Below are 23792 nucleotides of genomic sequence, written 5' to 3'. Positions count from 1 at the left end.
GTGGAAGAAGAGTCCTGGGAACAAAGCGTTTAATCTCTGTAATACGAACAAAAACACCAAACCTGTATTTAAGTGTTAATCAAATAAAACATCTAAAGACTCACAATCCTTATGCTAAGATGGGTGATCCTAACGAGCTATAATATACATTTATTGCGGATTATTTTTTTAAGTTGTTGTCTGTTTTTTGCCGGTGATTAATAAATCAATGTGCTCAAGTGGTGTCACTGTCGTTAAACAAAACTAACTTTTAAACTTAAAAGTTTGTTTTGTTTAACGACATCATTAGAGCACATTGATTTAGTACTCATCGGCTGTTGGATATCAAACATTTGGTAATTCGGACATTATAGTCTTAGAGAGGAAACCCGCTACATTGTTCCATTAGTAGCAAGGGATATTTTGTATGCACCATCTTATAGACATGATAGCACATACCACGGTTTTTGTTATACTAGTTGTGGAGCAGTGGCAGGAACGACAAATAGTCCAGTGGTCCCATCGATCCCAGACAGACAGGGCACCAGGCGAGCATTTTACCACTGGGCTACGTTCTGCCCCTTAAAACTTAAAGGCGATACGGAGCGGGGTTTACCCCAGTCGGTTAAGTGCTCACATAAGGTGCTTGCGTCGCAGGATCGAACTACCTCGGTGGATCCATTCAGCTGATTGGGTTTTTTTCTCGTTCCAAAGGCCGTGGTATGTGTTTTCCTGTCTATGGGAAAGTGCATATAAAAGATCTCTTGTTGCATTAGAAAAAAATGTAGCGGGTTTCCTCTGATGACTACCAGTCAGAATTACCAAATGTTTGACATCCAATTAATCGATGTGCTCTAGTGGTGTCGTAAAACAAACTTTACAAGGCGATACAAGCTTTACCGTAAGATGTATCGATTTAGAGCAGTTGTATCGCGATATATACGACATATACATGTCTTAATAAATTTGGATACAGCGGCCAATATCCATTCATAGCGAACACATGGCGTTTAAAAACAAAATGTGCATTCGTTCTTATTAAATAGTAAAATTACTCCTCTAAATTCCCATAAGGCCAGTTCGTATGTACCTAACATTTATTATCCACAGTATGCGTTTGACACGATTTTGATTTTAAAATACAATATTTTATTCTCAAAAAACAACAATTATGATGAACTATACAGTACATGTCACTAAAATAACACAGCTAATATTGCGTCCATGGAAATAGCAGGCCCGTAACCTTGAAAAACGGCACCCCCCCCCCCCCCCCCCCCCCACCCTTAGAATCTGATGGATGTTTTATACGGATAGATTGATGATGTCTGTACCTAACAGCAATCACTCAACTCACTGACTCATCTCTTATCCTAGGAACACAAATAACAAGACATTTAGATAGTTTTTGCGACAGTGTAAGTTATAACCCTGTAGCGCCGACATAAACTTTAATCATCAGCGGCGCTCCATATGTACGCAAATGGCTTGTGTAGATTCACGTTTACGCTATATATAAATAGTTCCGTGTGAGTATTTGGGGCCACCATTAATTCAATGGTCTAGGGGATGAATGTAGATTATTATATTTGAGAACTGGAACCTCTTGGGGGTGGGTCGTAGGTATGCATTCCAGAGAAATGTTTGAATTTCAGGTGTTAAAATACAGCATTTCCAACATTCAGAACAGAGTGACAGGGAAAAGTGTGTGTGTGTGTGGCGGGGGGGGGGGGGGGGCATGTCCTCCCGATCCCCATTTATCGGCCCAGGCAAAGATATATCCTCAGTTGTAATTGATTTTGGCAATAAAGCCATTGTGACGTTTATTTCATTGCTTTCATTGTAGCTATTGTGTGTGTGTATGTGTGTGTGTGTGTGTGTGTGTGTGTGTGTGTGTGTGTGTGTGTGTGTTAAGTATACTTCCCTTCAAACCTGGATGTCCCCCTCCACCAAATGGCTACATGCCTGTGAAACAAATGTTGAAATTTATTAATAGTTTTTATAAATCAAAATAATGGCATAGGCCTACCATGGTCCGAAATATAGGGGTGTATTATCAAGTGGCCCATATAACAAATACGTTTTATAAATTACGAATCCGGCGATACACCGTGTATAAAACAAAACATGTATCAAGCAAACAAAACGTGTATAAACAGAGGGACACATTCCTATCCAGCATCAGTTGCGAAACATTCAAGTACTTCCCTGGGTTCAGCGACAACTAGCGACCCTAGCGTTCGCGAACTATTTCATTGGTTACCTGCGTAGTCATTTTGGATCAACGTGAACCACATAAATCAGTGAAGCGAACGGGTTTTTTGCTCCGTCTGGCTGAACTCAGCCCTGATGAAAACAGAAACTGATACACCAATTGGTTTCCGTGAACCACATATGATGTGTCGTAAACTGTAAGTTACACCAGTTTTGTTAACTAACTTGCTAATGTCACGCAATAGGATTTCTACGTAATATCTATGTATTCGTGATGTTCAAATACCAGAGGTACTGTTTTTCGTTTGGTACAAGAATACTACAAATGCGAATGCCATCACAGGAAAATCGTCGTAATCACGAGTTGCATACTGCATAACTAACTTTATACTAACAATCAATATTCACAAATTCCAATATTCTGCACAGTACCAACATTCCCATAAAACCCGTTCATGTTTCAGTTTTGGTCTCGTGGACAAAGTTAGGGGTCTCACACCAGTTCTTATGTCCTCTTCTTTTGTCGTTTGCGTGATTTGCGGCCACGTTTAATTTTGCGAGCGAACGCTTTACTCGCTTCGTCCAGAATCGTTGAATTAACGGCAACCTTGACCGATGTGATGACGCTATCTACTTTACAAGCACCACTCGTCACTGTGACGTCATCAATAGATATATCTCCTTGGTAACCACTTTCCGTAATTCCTTCAAAGGCAATCTGAAATGAAACAGGAAGTTTACATTTCTTATAATTCTAAGCCATGTTTTTGTTGTTTGTTTGCGTGTGCCATTCTTTATTTGTTTGTTTTTTGGGCTGGGTTTGTGTTTGGGGGGGGGGGGGGGTTGTGTTTGTGTGTGGGGGTGGGGTTTTTTTTTTTGTAATTGATAAAATGTATGGTTATTAATATTATGTAATGTCCTATATAATAGGTTTTTGGTAGAGGGCAATTTCATTTGCCTTTCAGATTGTTTGGGTTACATAATCTTCTGAGTTGGGAGCAGTGGCCTTTGCCATACACCCACACCCACCCCATACATCGAGCACCAGTGTCCAGGTGTACAGGACCGTAGCTAGCGGGGGGGGGGGGGAGGGAGAGATGGCATTATAGAAACTTAATGAAAATTCTCTTCTTAACTGTTTCAGGAGTTTTAGACTATTAACTACTCAGTTGCCCCCCGCCCCCCCCCCCCAACAAAAAATCCTAGCTACGGCCCTGGTGTATATTAATTCATTTCAACTTATTTTCGTCCTTATATCCAATTAAGGTTCAAGCACGCTGTCCTGGGCCCACACCTCAGCTATCCGGGTTGTATGTCCAGGGCAGTGGGTTAGTTGATAGTTGTTAGTGGTTAGTGAGAGAGAAGAGGGTGTAGTGGTTTTACACCTATCCACTGAGTCGTTAAAACTCGGTCTGGGTGGGAACCGGTACCGGGCTGCGAACCTATTACCAGCCTTTTGTCCGATGGTTTAACCACGACACACCGAGGCCGGTGCCGATATTAGGTGAAACTGATAATTATGTTCGAGAAACTGTACCTGGTATCCTGCCCTGGCCAGCTGTTTGGGAATCCCTAATCGTGCCTCACTCCATACGTCTCCTTGGTTACCGTACGCTCTCCACACAGAAAATAGTTCCGCCCCTCTTGCCTGAGTGAAATAGAACAAATGAAAACAAATAAAAGTAATAAAATTTAAAAACAAATAACAATAAATAGAAACCTACACCTCGTTATACCGGTCTGAAGCTATTTACAATAGGTTTTGTTTCTCTCTTTTTTTTCTTTCCTTTTTTTTTTCGGGGGGAGGGAGGGGGGGGGGGGCGGGGGGGTGTTTGTTTCTTTGTTTGTTTTCTCTTTTATTTTGCTGTTATTTTTCGTTTTGTTTGTTTTGTTTTTATTCATTTAATTAATTTCTTGAGGGGGTGGGTGCAGGGTAAGGCGTTAGGGATGTTTGGTGTGGTTGTTTCGATTTTTAAAAGGACTACAGGTTATGGCATACACGTTCAATGTCCGCATTACTGCTTTGAAAACATCATTAAACGTTCATACGCATTACTGCTTTGTAAACATCATTAAACGTTCAATGTCCGCATTACTGCTTTGTAAACATAATTAAACGTTCAATGTCCATTTTACTGTTTTGTAAACATAATTAGAGTGAGTGTATCATTTCTCTCTACGACTACACACCTTGGCGTACACGTTCAATGACAATGTTACTGCTTTGTAGTCATAATTAAAGTGAGTGTATCATTCTACGACTACATAGCTTGGCGTACACGTTCAATGTCCATTTTACTGTTTTGTAAACATAATTAGAGTGAGTGTATCATTTCTCTCTACGACTACACACCTTGGCGTACACGTTCAATGACAATTTTACTGCTTTGTAGTCATAATTAAAGTGAGTGTATCATTCTACGACTACATAGCTTGGCGTACACGTTCAATGTCCATTTTACTGTTTTGTAAACATAATTAGAGTGAGTGTATCATTTCTCTCTACGACTACACACCTTGGCGTACACGTTCAATGACAATTTTACTGCTTTGTAGTCATAATTAAAGTGAGTGTATCATTTCTTTCTGCGGCTACACAGCTTGGCGTACACGTTCAGAGTGCCGATGTTACTGCTTTGTAAACATAATTAAAGTGAGAGTATCAACTTACGACTGCACAGCTTGGCGTACACGTTCAGAGTGCCGATGTTACTGCTTTGTAAACATAATTAAAGTGAGAGCATACACCTACGACTACACAGCTTGGCGTACACGTTCAGAGTGCTGATGTTACTGCTTTGTAAACATAATTAAAGTGAGAGTATCAACCTACGACTACACACCTTGGCGTACACGTTCAGAGTGCCGATGTTGCGGCCGTTCATGTTGTAGAAGAAGGCGATGCACTGTTCGTCCATGCCGCGGTAGAGAGGGGAGTACATGATGGCGTTGTTGCCGCGGCCTTTCGCCGACGCCTCGATATACATAAAGTGACCTGCAGTGAATCAAAGAAAGGAATGACTGATTAGTAACACCTCAGAACATCGCTTGTTGTGCACTAGGCCAACTCAAAACTGCATTTGGTTGGTATATGGTTTGTTGTTTGGTATTGTTTTGTTGGGTTTTTTGTGTGTGTTTTTTGTTTGGGGGGGGGGGGGGGTGTGTGGGGGGTAGTTCTTTGTGGATTTTGGTGGTTGCTTGGTTGGTTGGTTGCTTGCTTGCTTGGATGATTGGTTGGTTTATTTATTGGTTGTTGGTTGATTGGTTAGTTAGATGCATGATTGTTTCTTTGGTTGGTTTATTGGTTGGTTGCATGGTTGTTTATCAGTTTAGTTGGTTGGTTGTTTGCATGCTTGCTTGTTTGCTTGTTTTCTTGCTTGCTTGCTGGTTTGCTTGTTTGTTTGTTTGTTTGCTTGTTTGTTTGCTTCCTTGCTTTGACTTTTTCATTATAATACGATGTGGTATAATTGTGTTGTACTGGGTTGGTGTGGAGGAGAGGTTTCGGGGGACTTGTTGTAATGTTACAAGAGTTGATTATCTCCATTACCACTGGTAGTTCCACACGTGTGGTCACCGTTGCCTGGTCCGGTGTTCCCAGATGGCGTCTTGCCCTGAACTCGCGTCCAGTTGAAGAAATCCGAGTATGTCTCCTGGGTGAAGCCGCAGATGTACGGGTCTTCAAAGCCGCAGAATGACTGAGTTTTAGCTGCAGACAAAGAAAACATACTGTAGATAGCCTAGCTCGAGTGTGTTCACATTAATAGAATAACATACTGTAGATAGCCTAGCTCGAGTGTGTTCACATTAATAGAATAACATACTGTAGATAGCCTAGCTCGAGTGTGTTCACATTAATAGAATAACATACTGTAGATAGCCTAGCTCGAGTGTGTTCACATTAATAGAATAACATACTGTAAATAGCCTAGCTCGAGTGTGTTCACATTAATAGAATAACGCTAGACGGCACTAGAGCTATAGATACCCGTGCGGCACTTAACTGTTGACAGTCACAAACTGGCAGACATGCAGGCAGACAATAATGGACGAAGAGACAAACATACCTAACATACAGACAGTCGGTAGATGTGGATCCAAAGGGGATCAAGCGGATCCGTCCCTTTTTATATTACAAAACAACTACATTGGTTACGACAACCCTCACACACACACACACACACACACACACACACACATACACACACAGACGCGTGCGCGCGCGCACATACACACACACACACACACACCTCACCCTCAAAATATGTATGTCCTGGATCCGCCCCTGGAAATACTTGCCAGACAGGCAGGCAGACCTGACATACAGACAGATAGACAGACAGACAAATACCAAAGGATGTTCCAAAATAAGGCTCTATTGGTAATGCAGGTTTGGTATTTTCAGTTATACTGGTTGCACTTCACCAAATCAACGTCTTCCGTGTCAAAGTTCAAGGTGTACCAAATATTTTCGGAGTAAACGCAACTCCAGCTCTGATTGGCAATATTAATATGTGACATTGTTTATTTGTGCAAACACTATTATCTGCTTTTTACAACAACAAAAATTTTTTTTTTTTACTTACTGTATGTTTTATTATCTTAAATGTCATGCAACACCTGTTTTAACTACATGCTGTTTCAGGCGAATTAAATATAAAATGTAACATTTATGTATACATGTTATGAAACTCAAACTATTTCGTCGTCCCCTTCAAGTTCGAGTTATCGAAGTTCGACTGTATATATATATATATATATATATATATATATATATATATATATATATATATATATATATATATATATATACCGTCATGATGGTTTGGTACCTGTTTAATTCGGATTTACTACAAAATGCTAACATTGTTTGGAATGGAAATTGATAGTGGAGCCCACCCTACTAACTATACTTGTGTTATTCAATACGCTGCGCCCCTCTGAACGGTGTCTAGTCTTAAGTAATGTATATTTTGACGTCTTTCTTGCATCCAGTGAAGAACATTCCGTCTGGAGCATAATTCGGTTCGGTTCTGGGGGGGGGGGGGGGGGGGGGGGGGGGTTCTGTCTGTCACTGAGTTTGTTGAAAGCGCCACCTGCAGTGAATGAATCGTCTGTCTGCCTCGTGGTGTTATCAAGGACAATAAGTGATAAATATTCTTACGTTTCGCGTGTTTCACGGTCGAGTGCACCACACTGCGGCTCTGTTGTGTGTTAATATTACCTACATGTCGGATAGCCGTAATATTTACACTCAACACACAGGGAATCGACACTCGTCTATCCGCATACGCACTTGACTACCCATATACTCATGCTACTTTCTCACGGTCGGCAAAGATACATTAAATACTTGTTACTTTTTTTCACTAAGCACTTCATAACATGATTACTAACAATAATGACGTTTGGCTTGTTGTACACACTCGTCATATAAAAACATATTCTTCATTGTATGGGGTTTATACGTAAGAGGCAACAAATTGAATAAAATCGCATTATACGTTAACATATTCCAGGAATGTGTACAGGGAGGGGTTCGGGATCGAACCCCACCCCCTCTCGCGCAAAGAGCATTTTCTTTTCTAACGTATTTTTCGGGGGAGCATGACTCGACCTCCTAGAAACTTGGCTCGCCATTGTCCAGACCCCACCCTGTATAAATTACTGCACGCGCACCTAAATTCGTCTGATATCATTTCTTATAATTCAGTTCGAAATACGCATAAAATACCAAACTGAGGAATTTATTAAAGGTATTGGATGGTAATTTCGACATATAGTCTTAGAGAGGAAACCCGCTACATTTTCCCATTAGTAGTAAGGGATCTTTTATATGCACCATTCCACAGACAGGATAGCACATACCACGGCCTTTGATATACCAGTCGTGGTGCACTGACTGGAACGAGAATTCTTTAATAACCATTAACTATTGGATGTCAAACATTTGACAATTCTAACATAAAGTCTTTAGAGGAACCCGCTAAATTGTCCCATTAGTAGCAAGGTATCTTTTATATACACCATCCCACAGACAGGATAGCACATACCACGGCCTAAAACATACCAGTCGCGGGACATTGTCTGGGAATTTTTTTTAAAACGGTCAGAGAATGGTGCTCATCCGAAATATATGAAACATGTATGCGATGTGTATTTACCATTATGCTGGGTCTTAAAGCGACATTCCACATGATCCCGATATGTTGGGTATATAACATTTGATATTCCCATAGTAACACAAGAGATGCGACTTCCATTTGGCTAAAAGGACACTTTGTCGCCAGTGTCGACTGCATGCTGATGCCACTGTTATCCCACCTGTCTTTAATTCTGCTAGATTAAAGCAGAACAGGTCTACGTATTTTTGGTATTAAAGAATCAATGAGAATTTTGTTTGAAGTTTCAGTAAAACAGCATGTTTTGTCTTGAACGTAAACATTATCATGGACGACTTCCGGCAGTCTGGAGAGAAGTAAACTTTCAGTAGCCTCTCGAAACAATACGACTCAGCTCACAGAAACGAAACAAAAGATTTAGCCTCAATTATTTTCCTTTATTTTTGTGCTTTTAAGTATTGTTTCAAGACGGATCATATATATATATATTAGAAAATTACATTAAAAAAAATAATAATAATAAAACTACTACCAACAGTTCAGTTATTTAATCATATAATACATGATCCGTTTTGAAATACGTATATGTTAAAGTTTGTTTTGATCAACGATACCTCTAGAGCACATTGATTGATTAATTATCGGCTATCGGATGTCAAACATTTGGAAATTCTGACACCTAGTCATCAGGCGAAACCCGCTACATTTGTTTCCTACTGCAGCAAGGGATCTTTTATATGCACTTTCCCACAGACAGGAAAGCACATACCACGACATTTGACCAGTTGTGATGCACTGGTTATAACGCGAAAAACCCCAATCAGTTGAACTGATCCACCAAGGTGGTTTGATCCTGCAACGCTGGCACCTCAAGCTAGCACTCAACGGATTGAGCTAAATGCCGCCCCATATAAGTTTCCATCTGTATGCACAATACTTTACAATTTTGATATTCTGCAGTTATTACAGTGCAGAGATTCTATACGGGATCTATTAGTCTGTGATGATGATGATGATGATAACTAGTTTAATGTGCACATATATACCACTAGGGTTTCGAACACGCCCATCCCGAGTCCGACCTCCGATACGATCGGTGGCCCGACTCGGGATGGAGTATTAGTTTGTAATGATTTATCATAAATGCTTGTAAAATTAGCAAAATAGCAACTTTGTGAATGAACAATTAATGTGTAAAGTTTTAAAGCGAACATGTATATACGTTAAATTTCCCTCCTAGGTCAGATCAGGTCAGGTCATAGGGCTTAACGTGCACATTCAGAGCAAGCTGTTGTAGCGCACGCCTGTCGTGGGCTCAGGTGTCGACTTTCACCGGCTCCTTCGTCTAGGACAGGGAAGGGGATGAGATGGGTGGAAGAAGGGACCGCTTCGCAAGTGCAAAAGATCATTAGCAGCCCGACCAGGGTCGGCAACGGGCGGGGGCATTCCCCCCCCCCCCTACCTCATCGACCCTAATTATAACTACCACCCCAACCTCCACGCGTTCGTTTCAAGGCTGGCCGTAACTGGATCATCCCTAAATTAAAGTGTTATGTTCTTAAGCTTATTGTAACATCAGATATTTGCCCATCGTAACGTTAACAATTTCGAAGACAAATATTTGACAGATGCAAATGTTACAATTGTGTCGGAGGATTTGTTGTATTGTAAAGTGGGAGATGTCACGTGTATTAACGTTATCTAGCAGGCCCTGCCTGACACCTTTCAGCATCTAAATCAGAAAAAAACCCTCACAGATGAAAGAACCTTATTAAATCTCACCACCCAATACCTACAGATGTCGCTACACAATACCTACAGATGTCGGTTGGTATTATTGTGGTGAGATTACGCGGATGTCGCCAAGTAGTTGAGTCTTCTTTATAGAAATACATGCATATTAATGAGGTGTCAACGAGGTGTTAGTTCCACTAGGAGAATCTTTTTACAGGTGCAACACTATGCAGTATTTTGTATTAATAGAGACTTGTGTGTGAAACATGGGGAAATGATGACAGTTGCATTTTCCCCGGCTGACTTATCAATTAATGTTCTTCAAGTTGGGTTATTTTTTTATTTATTTTGTGTAATGTTATCGTGTTTGTTTTGTTTGTTTGTTTTTGTTTGGTTGGTTTGGGGGGTGGGTGGGTGTTGTTGGGGGTTTTGTGGGTAGGGGGTATTGTTGGTTTTGTATTTGATTTGGGTCTTGTTTTTTTTGTGTTTTTTTTGGGGGGGGGCGGGTTCTTCTTTTTTTCTTGTTTTTTGTAAGATGTGGTGTTTGTTCTTTTATGGGTTGTTTTTTGTTAGGGATTTTTGGGGGTATCACATATAATTGATCACACACGGTAGACATTTTGACTTTGTGATATGTGAAACATGTTTCGTAGATTTCCGCAGTGAACAAGATCATTTACCGAGTCTGGTTTGTATAAAATATTTAGCATGCATGTAACGTCCTGCGCATACGCCTGGAGCCCTTGGTGTTCAAGCACTCTGGTTTATTATCAGCTGTTTTGGGGCACTAACAAACATAACATAATAATTTTCTCCACCCGTGTTTTAAAGCTGCTTATGGTACACTAGGTAAACCTCTTTCTGTTGGGAGAGAGGACAGTTCTGAGAACACTAGGGGTGTAAAAAATATTTCTGCCGTACGGACAATGTTGACTGTGTCATGACCGATTGATTTTGGTTTCTGCTATGTTACTAAAAAAAAATATCCTGGTTTTTTTTTTCGCCCCCAACCATTATGTTTCAGGCATCCATGGTGCGTGATAACACAGTCTAAATACTGTTATTGTTAGACACTGTTCAAAATTAGTAGGGGATATTCAAATATAGTATTAAATAATGGAGATTGTTCATTATATATTTTAACAGAAATTTCAAACTCACAATAGATTAGCGTCAAATGTTCATGCCTGGGTAGTTTAATGTGGCCCGCTGCCTGGGTAGTTTAATGTGGCCCGGTGCCTGGGTAGTTTAATGTGGCCCGGTGCCTGGGTAGTTTAATGTGGCCCGGTGCCTGGGTAGTTTATTATGGCCCACATTGGTGTCAATGGAAAGAGGATGAATGTGACATTTTTGCTTCAGTGGTTAGTAAGGTGTGAAATACCCGCGATTGGCCAAACATGGACGGGTCCATCGAGACATGCTCCTTATCAAGCGTCCAGTCTGATTTTAGGGGATCCTGGCCCATTCTTTTTGGAGCTAACATCCAACTCGGCCAAAGTTGTCTGAGGCGTCGCCTCGTGATGCCCCAGACGTGTTCGATGGTTGAAAGGTCGGGGCTCAGAATTGGCCAAGAAAATATATTGATGTTTTGCTGTTGTATGATTGCCGTTTCTGTTCACGGGAGTTATCGGTTTCAAAAACGAAATTTAGGCCAACGTGACGCGCAAAGAGCACAATTATGGCTGTGACCCTCCATTGGCCAATATGAAGTGGGTTCTGGCAATGATGGTGATTCCAACCCAGACAATAACTGACCCTCAATCCGTAACGCTCTTTGGAATATCGCCAAACCCGGTCACGCCGAACATGAACGTCTAAAGAGTACTCGAATTCATCCGAAAATATCACACTGGTCCAGCGACGTGCCCCCCCCCCCCCCCACCCCACACACACACACCTCCCTTCAGTGTCTACGTCGTTCACACCACTGACGTCTGGGAGAAATGTCAACGAGGGCGTGACGCAAGGCCGGCGCGCGTGGAGTTGATATGCATGCAGTCTGTTTCGAATCGTCTGACCCGAGACTCTCTCTCCAGCTATAACATGGACGTGGTAGGCTCTTTGAGATGTAGATTGGTCTTGATTCTTCGAAGTGTACGTTCTGATGAGGTGATCATGAACTGGTGTTGTGGCATTAGGGCGTCCTGAACGAGGCTGATCATCCACGTTTTGAGTTATTCGATGTCAGATCCTCAAACAACTAATCCCTGGCTGAGACACATTGAGTGTTTGGGCAACAATTCGCTGTGTTGTTCCAACCTGGATCATATCCAGAGTCCGAGAGTCTTTCCTCACGTTGCTGACGTCGCATGTTCACGAAATGGCTGAATACTGACTACAATGTGCCTCTGGGGTTAAGATATATCTGTGTCAAAAACAAGATGGGATATTGCAGAATGTAACCGAACACAAGGAGTTAAATTCGGAGCTGCATACCAAGCACGTGCAAAATGTGCAGTGATAACATGGTTTCTATGAGCGGCTGCGCTTGGGGTATGCCTTGAGTATAAAGTTTGTTTTTGTTTAACAACACCATTGGAGCACATTGATTAAGTAATCACCGGCTATTGGATGACAACCATTTGATAATTCTGACACGTAGTCAAAAGAGGAAACCCGTTACATTCTTACTAATGCAGCAAAGGATCTTTTATATGCATCATCCCACAGACAAGATAGCTCATACCAATGTTTTTGATATACCAGTCGTGATGCACTGGCTAGAACTAGAAATAGCCCAATGGGTTGTGTTGAGTAGAAACGTTGTCGTACACAACGCACCTACTTTTATATTTATATATTATTTTCTTCAATAATTACAATTGATTTCGAATATCACCTACTTATTTTGAACAGAACAGATTAACCGTAAAATGTTTACACATGTATCTATAAATATATATCCTTTCTTTTTAGTATAAAGTTGTGTTTGTCTGTTTATAAAGATGCCTTGCAATGTTCATACAAACAAGCAAACGACAAGGGAAGAATACCGTTTGACCAGTAAACATGTTATTTGGCTTTCGGCCGTTTCCGTACACCACGTCAGCTGGCGAGCGCACACAGCGGGTTTTATATTAAAATAGGTATTCATGAACAACGTGTCTGCATATTTCTCCCCCAGCCAGCCAGCTTCCACAGTCAGCGGTGTTTGTTTAATTTATTTCCAACATAGCAAAAATAAACATAGCATGTTGATCCTGTTTTTGTATCACTGCGCTTTTCTGTCGAACGTTTTCAATGGATGTCTGACCCTGGGGTATTATCAACATGTCTATAAGATATTTTATAAATCAACACGGTATACAGTAAACACGTACTGTGTCTATATATAGTACTCCACGTTTGGATCTTTACAATTGGGAAAACAATTAAGGACAAAATCAAAGCCTAAAGCACGGACTCCAATACACTTGTATGTTTTATGTCTGTCTGTCTGTCTGTTTGGGTTATTGTTTGTTTGTTAGTTTTTTTCTTCTTCTTTTTGTTTTGGTGGGGTGTTGGGGATTTGTTCGAAGGCACGGTGGATCAGGGTGGACTAGGGGCTGTAGTCCAATAATTCTGAATAAAAAATACTGGTAGTAAATCTTAAGGCAGAGATTAATTTTGCTTGTAGAATGCAGGAAATTGCATTTCAGGACATCTAGTTTTCAAATTCTACGGGGGAGCATACCCCCGATCCCCCTAGCAACCCCCAAGAACTTTGTTTTGCGCCCTCGATCTCAGTCAGCACCCCCACCCCCCTCCAGCCACAAACATACACATACACATACACACACACACACACACATACACACACACACACACACACACATACACAATGTCTACCTGCTTCCGATGTTCCTGGTTAGTTGTTATTCTGATTGTCTTCTGGGGAGTTTGCTGTGTTGTTTTGTTTTGTTTGTTTGCTTGTTTTTGTTGTAGTTGTTATTTTCTTTTTCTCGTGAACATGGCATAAAACGTAACTATAGTGTTTAACCTTATCGACGTCATCCCCAACACTGTCAAGTGCCGACCCAAATCCATTCTCACCAAAATTAAAAATAAATATATGTTTTACCATTTCCGCATTGCGTTGCCCGTAAAATTCGGTTTGCGACAGTACAATCATCATTAATTTGGCAAACTGTCAAATAAAGCCCCTAATTCTCGAGAATACTTTTAATATTTTAAGCATTAGAATTGTTATAGGTGATCAACTTTTTTTATTCTTTAAAACAAACAAAAAATAATTCTTCGATTTCAACCGGACATTTTTTGGTTGTCTAGGTCACATTCAAAGTCGGTTTTAGTGAAATTGATATTCTGAAATTTCTCTAAATCCGAGTCGCAGCGGAATACCTTCGTAAGTTGTAACAAATCCGAGTCGCAGCGGAATACCTTCGTAAGTTGTAACAAATCCGAGTCGCAGCGGAATACCTTCGTAAGTTGTAACAAATCTACTTGCTTGTGAGTGTCTAGTAGGATTTCAGATTTAAGACCTAAACAAGTACACGTATATCCACTTAATAGAAAACCGTTTTGGCTTTTTAATTAAATCATGGAAAGAAAACGATCTGCTTGAGACTAGACAGTAAGGACGGTACTCCGATATGACAGATAACCCCGATATCTCCCGCCATGGCGTCATGACGTTCGTATCGCCCGCCGAGCTGTTTGATATCGATCTACAGCACAATAAAAAGATGTGCTGCCTCAACGGGCCTTTAAGTGAGGTCACGCCCTCGACCAATGAGGCGTTACGACCATTAACTCTATAATGGCGCCAACAGACACGGAGGTGAGAGAGAGAGAGAGAGAGAGAGAGAGAGAGAGAGAGAGAGAGAGAGAGAGAGAGAGAGAGAGAGAGAGAGAGAGAGAGAGACAGACAGACAGACAGACAGACAGACGGACAGAGAGACAGACAGACAGAGACAGAGACAGAGACAGAGAGAGAGAGAGAGAGAGAGAGAGAGAGAGAGAGAGAGAGAGAGAGAGAGAGAGAGAGAGTTACTAGCATGTATTGCACAGAACCCAACACTAGTGCCAACCATTACTGGACTCGAAAGTAAATTAGTTCATTTTTCATAAAAGATACAGTTTACATAATAATTGGGCTTCGGTGTAAATAGTGTATTTTTTTATTGAGAGAAAGGGTTTGCTCACATAATATCAGTTTGCTAGTCTTGCAAGACTCAAAACACCCTCAAATCAGGCCGATGTGAAGATTAAACAAGATGGACGATATTGTAACTGGTTCAACAAGAATTAATTACCTGCGCGCATTAACCTTTCATGTTTCAACAGTGACATATTAGTGAAGAACAAGGCATCGCATTATAGACATTTTATAGCTTGTATCATCTGTAGTATACCGACTAGAACCTTTTATAGCTTGTATCATCTGTAGTATACCGACTAGAACCTTTTATAGCTTGTATCATCTGTAGTATACCGACTAGAACCTTTTGAAGGCCAAATCTTCAGTGGAGATAGGGAGAGTGTTTCTGAGAATGTTTCTGAGAATTGATCACAATTAAAGTACGATACGTAGCCCAGTGGTAGGCGGCTAACCACTGCCCAAAGTTTGGATGTGACGGAACATGAAGGGTACTGTATAGTTAATATACATAGTGCTGTTACAGCACGTGGCTTTATTTAGGACAGACGTGAATTGCTGTTCATATCATTTCACTGTTTCCGTGTCCGTTTACCCGTCTGTCGTGTCCGTGTCTGTGTAGCATTTCAGTTCACTATATACATTACGTGTAAAACAGTCTATGGTTTCCCTGTATAGCTAATTCCGGTGAATTGTGTACGCTATGTATTTCCTACGTATGCTATCCGAATAGCAGTCTATATACTCCCTATGTACGCTACCCGAATAGAAGTCTATGTATTCCCTACGTATGCTATCCGAATAGCAGTCTATATACTCCCTATGTACGCTACCCGAATAGAAGTCTATGTATTACCTATGTATGCTATCCGAATAGCAGTCTATATACTCCCTATGTACGCTACCTGAATAGACGTCTATGTATTTCCTATGTACGCTACCCAAATAGAAGTCTATGTATTCCCTATGTACGCTACCTGAATAGAAGTCTATATATTCCCTATGTACGCTACCTGAATAGAAGTCTATGTATTCCCTATGTACGCTACCCGAATAGAAGTCTATGTATTCCCTATGTATGCTACACGATTAGAAGTCTATGTATTCCCTACGTATGCTATCCGAATAGCAGTCTATATACTCCCTATGTACGCTACCTGAATAGAAGTCTATGTATTCCCTGTGTACGCTACCCGAATAGAAGTCTATGTATTCCCTATGTATGCTATCCGAATAGTAGTCTATATACTCCCTATGTACGCTACCCGAATAGAAGTCTATGTATTCCCTATGTATGCTATCCGAATAGCAGTCTATATACTCCCTATGTATGCTATCCGAATAGCAGTCTATATACTCCCTATGTACGCTACCTGAATAGACGTCTATGTATTCCCTATGTACGCTACCCGAATAGAAGTCTGTGTATTCCCTATGTATGCTACCCGAATAGAAGTCTATGTATTCCACACGTATGCTATCCGAATAGCAGTCTATAAACTCCCTATGTACGCTACCTGAATAGAAGTCTATGTATTCCCTGTGTACGCTACCCGAATAGAAGTCTATGTATTCCCTATGTATGCTATCCGAATAGTAGTCTATATACTCCCTGTGTACGCTACCCGAATAGAAGTCTATGTATTCCCTATGTATGCTATCCGAATAGCAGTCTATATACTCCCTATGTATGCTATCCGAATAGCAGTCTATATACTCCCTATGTACGCTACCCGAATGTCAGTCTATATACTCCCTTTGTACGCTACCCGAATAGAAGTCTATGTATTCCCTACGTATGCTATCCGAATAGCAGTCTATGTATTCCCTACGTATGCTATCCGAATAGCAGTCTATGTATTCCCTATGTACGCTACCCGAATAGAAGTCTATGTATTCCCTATGTACGCTACCCAAATAGAAGTCTATGTATTCCCTATGTACGCTATCTGAATAGAAGTCTATGTTTTCCCAATGTACGCAAGCCGAATAGAAGTCTATGTATTCCCTATGTACGCTATCTGAATAGAAGTCTATGTTTTCCCTATGTACGCAACCCGAATAGAAGTCTATGTATTCCCTATGTATGCAACCCGAATAGCAGTCTATATATTCCCTATGTATGCTATCCGAATAGCAGTCTATATACTCCCTATGTATGCTACCCGAATAGAAGTCTATGTATTCCCTATGTACGCTACCTGAATAGAAGTCTATGTTTTCCCTATGTACGCAACCCGAATAGAAGTCTATGTATTCTCTGTGTATGCAACCCGAATAGCAGTCTATATATTCCCTATGTATGCTACCCGAATAGAAGTCTATGTTTTCCCTATGTACGCAACCCGAATAGAAGTCTATGTATTCCCTATGTACGCTACCCGAATAGAAGTCTATGTATTCCCTATGTACGCTACCCGAATAGAAGTCTATGTATTCCCTATGTACGCAACCCGAATAGAAGTCTATATACTCCCTATGTACGCTACCCGAATAGAAGTCTATGTATTCCCATGTATGCAACCCGAATATCAGTCTATATATTCCCTATGTACGCAACCCGAATAGAAGTCTATGTATTCCCTACGTATGCTATCCGAATAGCAGTCTATGTACTCCCTATGTACGCTACCCGAATAGAAGTCTATGTATTCCCTATGTAAGCTACCCGAATAGAAGTCTATATACTCCCTATGTACGCAACCCGAATAGAAGTCTATGTATTCCCAAAGTATGCAACCCGAATAGCAGTCTATATATTCCCTATGTACGCAACCCGAATAGAAGTCTATGTATTCCTTATGTATGCTACCCGAACAGAAGTCTATGTATTACCTATGTATGCTACCCGAATAGCAGTCGATATATTCCCTATGTACGCTAACCGAATAGAAGTCTATGTATTCCCTATGTACGCTACCCGAATAGAAGTCTATATATTCCCGGGTGAGGTTATTCTATAGCAAATTTCAATGTGTATTATGTACGTTACCAAAAGGCTGTCTATGAGTTCGTGTGTACATTACTTGTATAACAGTGTATGAGTCCCTATGTACTTTACCTGAAAGCAGTCTATGCGTTCCTATGCACGTCTTTAGGTTTCTCTGTGCGTTACCTGAATAGCATTCTATAAGTTCCTATTAACGTTACCTGAATAACAGTCTATGAGTATCTATGTACGTTACCTGAAAACCAGTCTATGAGTTATTCTGTACGTTACCTGAATAGCAGTCTATGAGTTCCTGCGTACGTTACCTGAATAGCAGTCTATGAGTTCGCTCTCTCGGATCCTCAGCGTTCCCTTGAGCGTCTTCTGCTTGGAGAGGATGTGGCTGGCCTTGTGTTTGTAGACGGCCAGCTGTGCCTCGGTGTGGTTCTTCTCGAGCTGACACGTCATCAACACCTCCCTCAGCGTGCTCTCCGACCTCACCAGCCGCAGCAGCTGCTCCTCCATGGTGGCCATCTTAGATCCCGTGGCGGTGGCGTTGTGCGTGGCGCCCCGCAGCAGGTACGTCTTGTCCTTCAGCTGGTTCTTGAGAATGCGTCTCTCGCGCTCCAACAGCGCCACCTTGTGTTCGGCGTGCAGCAGACGTCGGTTGAGCGCGAACGCCTCCACCTGTTTGTTCTGGGCCAGCTGCTGCGACTCGTTGAGCTTGAGCTCCGTGTCGAGGATCGTCTGGTCCTTCCGCTTCACCATCTCCCTCAGGCGATAGAACTCGCTCTCCAGGCGAGCCAGCAGGCCGTCCTCGAAGATCGTGTAGCCCTTCTTCTTCTTCTTCTCCTGATGATCCAGGCCGAAAGGTAACAGGGGCTTCTCCTTCAGGCCCAGGAGTTGCCGGACGGAGGCTTCCAGGTCCTTGAGGCGTTTCTCGTGCTCGTCCTTAACGGCACCTATAGCAGAGGCACAAGGTGTACATGTGCTATTATACTGTATGCCTTATTTTTTGTGCTTTACTGTATGTGTTAGGAGTAACACATTGACTCTCTCTCTCTCTCTCTCTCTCTCTCTCTCTCTCTCTCTCTCTCTCTCTCTCTCTCTCTCTCTCTCTCTCTCTCACACACACACACACACACACACACAGACACATAGACACACCGTCTCTGTCTCGTTCTCCTCATTGGGCTATTTCTCATTACAGCTAATGCACCACGACTGGTATATCAAAGGCCATCGTATGTGCTATCCTGTCTATGGGATGGTGCATATAAAAGATCCCTTATTACTAATGAAAAATTTTATCGGGTTTCCTATCTAAGACTATATGTTAAAATTATCATATATTTGATATCCAATATTAATAAATCAATGTGATCTAGTGGTGTCGTTAAACAAAACAAACTTTAACTATCTCGTTATCGGCCTGTCTGTGTGTGTGTGTGTGTGTGTCTCTCCCCCCCCCCCCCCCCCCCCCCTCTCTCTCTCTCTCTCTCTCTCTCTCTCTCTCTCTCTGGAATATACCACTGTTTTCATTTGATATTGCAAACAATTATATAAATGTATATTATTGATGACATGGTATGTAATATGGAAAAAGTTTAATATGTAGGGAAAGTTGTATCTAACGTTTTTTTTAAGCAATAAAAATGTGTTAACAAACCATACCTAGTGTTTCCTGTATCGCCTGCATTTTGGCGTGGATGTCGTACTCAGTGTCGCTCACCACGTCGCTGTCGTCTGGTAAACGAGTGCCGTCTGCGTTGACGTCTGTTAGAGTTCGAACCACACAGTTCCCCTTCACGTGCTGCACTTTGATGTGGTAGCTGCATTCTTCGTTGTCGAAGGAACAAGTTGCCTCCATCGACACATAGTCAACGAGTAAAGAGATAAATAAACCGAAAACTAAAATGCAATTCCTTGCCATAATTATCATTTCATGAAAACATCATTCCCATTTCCAAATAATTCATCCAGTCGTTTCCAAAATAATTGTTTTCATTACAACAAAATAATGAAAACATTCTTTTACCGAAATTCACAATCTTTTATGCTGTTAAAAATATTTATCCAGTTGAAAGTGTATCATCCAATCGAATGTCCATTATCAAGTCGTATTATCCAAGTGATAGTATAATATAAAGATATATCATCCAGTGGATTTCGAATTATCACATTGTATTATTATATTGATTGCGTATTATTGCTCTATTATACAACCACTTGTGTATTATCAACACGTATTATTCATCCACGCGTGTATTATCAACACATACTATTTACCAGTTTGTTATTATCAACACACATTATAATCCAACCGCTTGCTTATTATCAACACAACATGTATTATGCAATCACTTTTGTATTATCAACGCGGATTTTCCAGTCACTTGTGTATATCAATATATATTATTCAAACACTCGTGTATTCCGACGGTATGTTATCCATCTGAATGCGTATATATCCCTGTAATCGTCTGCGTGTTGTAGGGGGTTGTATCTTTTATATCGAGTGAATATTATCTCCCAGATCGGAGATACTGTTTACCTGACAAAAACGTTTCATTCGGTTGGCCGCGTCTGGGCGGTCTCTACTCACCAGAAGGCAGCACTGACCAGGGATTCTCGACAAGTCGTTGTAGAGAAATGTCTCTGTCGTGAACCGTGAACGCGTCTGTTATTCCAATAACGTTTTCCGGCGGAACTACTTTCAAATTTTTTTTAATAGTAATAATGCTTCCACGGTCCACCATGCGTGTCAGAAACTGACATATATCACTGTTTAACAACGGTTTTCAAAGCGGATTTGAAGTGACGCGTAATGAAATGGAAAACATTAAACAATTTTTCTCGGGTGTATATTGACTACCTATATGTACTTACCTTAATTTAGTGACAGGGTCTCGACGGTTCACTGCACGTGGGCAGAATGTAATATTTATCATTAAAAGCCAACTCGGTGTCTTCACTGCGCTCTATTTTCATTTAAATTTATTTTTGAACACTTATTAATATAAATGTCTAGTGTTTATTTATTTATTTATATATTTATTTATTTATCTGTCTGGGTTTTTTTTTTTTTTTTTTTTTTTTTTGTGTGTTTTTGTTTTGTTTTTTGTTTTGTCGTTTTTGTTTGTCTACTTAGTTACTTACTTATTATTATTATTATTATTATTATTATTGTTATTGTTATTGTTATTGTTATTGTTGTTGTTGTTGTTGTTGTTGTATCGTACGTACTTATATACATCTATATATTTGTCTTTCTTTCTTTCTATATCTATTTCTATGTACATATATTTATATCTGTTTATTTTATTTCTTTAACTGTCTTTGTATATATGTATAGGTATGGGTATAGGTATAGGTATAGGTATAGGTATAGGTACAGGTACAGGTACAGGTACAGGTACGTGTATGGATATGGGTACGGGTACGGGTACGGGTACGGGTACGGGTACGGGTACGGGTACGGGTACTGGTACGGGTACGGGTACGGGTACGGGTATAGGTACAGGTACAGGTACGTGTATGGGTATGGGTATGGGTATGGGTACGGGTACGGGTACGGGTACGGGTACGGGTACGGGTACGGGTACGGGTACGGGTACGGGTACGGGTACAGGTATAGTTATATATTAATTAATTAAGTTAGTTATTTGCTTGTTTTTTTTTGTTTATTATTCTTTATTATGTGTTTCTATTGTTATTTATTTATCTTTTTATCCTAGTATCTTTGTAAATGTCTTTATTAACTATTTTACTTACTAACTTACTTGCAGGTTTTACCTTTAGTGCTATATTTGATCACAAAGAGAAACAGGCCTATTGATGTATACATGTTTCTATTGACTGACGGCTAGATTATCTCAGATATATATTTTCTAAAGTGTACATATATAACTATTTTTCCCGTTCATAATATATTATGAATCGTCAGTGAAAACGCCTATGACTCAAGTTCAGGCTTTTATCAGCTGTATAATATGCAACATGCTGCCATAAACCTCCCACACTCACTCAAGCGTGAATTAATAATATACTTTATAACTGAAAGAAAATGTGCATGCATATAAAGGTTATGTCTACACACCGTGTTATCGAGTACAATCGTTTGTCGTTTTATTCATGTGCATAATTTGGTTGAACTTTCTAGAAAAGAAATCCATCTCATTTCGTCCTCTGGTGCAGAGAGTAAATAGGTATAGTACAGGGAGTCTGGGTATTTATTCATTTACATTTCTAGAATCGTTTCAAGACCTACACCAGCGGCAAATATAGAATGTGTTCAATGGGACGAGGTCGTGTGAGGATTCTGTTGTTGCTGCTACTCTTGCCTTTGCTGCTGTTGATGTTGATGATGATGATGATGATGATGACGATGGTGGTGGTGGTGGTGATGATGGTGGTGGTGATAATGCAGACAATAATGATGATGATGATGGTGGTAGTGGTGGTGATGATGATGATACTAATGATGATGGTGGTGATGATGATGATGTTGATGTTAATGATGTTGATGTTGATGACATTATGATGATGATGATTAAATGATGATGATGATGATGATGGTGGTGGTGGTGGTGTTGGTGGTGGTGATGCTGCTGCTGTTCATGATGATGATGATGATGTTCATGATGATGATGATGATGATGATAAAATATTGATAATGATGATGATAATTATGGTGGTGACGGTGGTGGTGGTGGTGAGGATGATGCAACCAAAACATTACCAAAACGAAATATAGACTGTTGAACTGAACACTTAAGGTTACAAATATTCATACATGCAGACAGACAGACATACATGTATAAAGACAGACATACACACACACACACACACACAGAGAGAGACAGACAGACAGACAGACACTAGAAGATCTGCTAGAAGACCTAACAGATAGTTGCTTAACATCAGCCACTTGTCGTCAGATCAACCCGGCGTACACCTGTTTATTACACCAGTATTTGCGTCTCCCAGTCACCTCGGTTCAAGTGTTGTCCTCTCCGTGACAGGACATGTTTTCACACCCAGGGCCTTGCTTGAGTGTCCTTTTGGGTGTATACCACCGAATCAAATCTCGTAGGCGACAACGTTAAGGTATGCGGTTTAAAACATTGAATGCAATATATCGATACAATTATGACCCATAAATATGAATACTATAATCTTTCCCCCGAAGTATTAACTGAAAAAAGTGGAAGCGTCCATTCCTCATTCGAAACAACCAGATGATTTTACAACACCCCTAGTTTCGCAATAAAACATTTTAGTAGTTAATTGCAGAGGCATTCCATGCACAAGGCTATTTGACACAGAAGGAAGGAAATGTTTTATTTAACGACTTACTCAATATATTTTATTTTACGGTTATATGGCGTCGGACATGTGGTTAAGAACCACACAGATATTAAGAGAGGAAACTCGCTGTCGCCACTTCATGGGCTACTCTTTTTGATTAGCAGCAACGGATCTTTTTATACAACATCTAACAGACAGGATAACACATATCACGACCTTTGATATACCAGTCGTGGTGCACTGGCTGGAGCGAGATAGATAGATATCTAGTTTAACGTGCCCATATACCACTAGGGTTTCGAACACGCCCATCCCGAGTACTGCCTCCGATAAGATGTGCTCGGCCGAATATTTATATAATTTGGAGCATTTTAGAAGGACAGTCCAAAAATAAATAAGAGAAAGAAGA

General features: G+C 40.6%; 1 protein-coding gene across 1 annotated transcript; it reads right to left on the bottom strand.

Annotated features, from left to right (window-relative positions):
* Positions 1–1105: 1105 nt before the first annotated feature.
* On the bottom strand, positions 1106–20785 carry LOC121384150. Its single transcript, XM_041514402.1, has 6 exons — positions 19748–20785; positions 18400–19035; positions 5741–5899; positions 5037–5188; positions 3731–3841; positions 1106–2911 (listed from the first exon to the last, which is right to left on the bottom strand). Exons 1-6 carry the CDS (start codon positions 20013–20015, stop codon positions 2699–2701), a joined length of 1539 nt encoding a protein of 512 aa, XP_041370336.1. The 5' UTR covers positions 20016–20785; the 3' UTR covers positions 1106–2698.
* Positions 20786–23792: the final 3007 nt, after the last annotated feature.

Source organism: Gigantopelta aegis, chromosome 10, assembly GCF_016097555.1.
Source record: "Gigantopelta aegis isolate Gae_Host chromosome 10, Gae_host_genome, whole genome shotgun sequence".
In the NCBI taxonomy this organism is placed as follows: Eukaryota; Metazoa; Mollusca; class Gastropoda; order Neomphalida; family Peltospiridae; genus Gigantopelta; species Gigantopelta aegis.
Note: the sequence above shows the minus strand (reverse complement) of the source record. Positions and strands in the feature narration are given on the sequence as shown.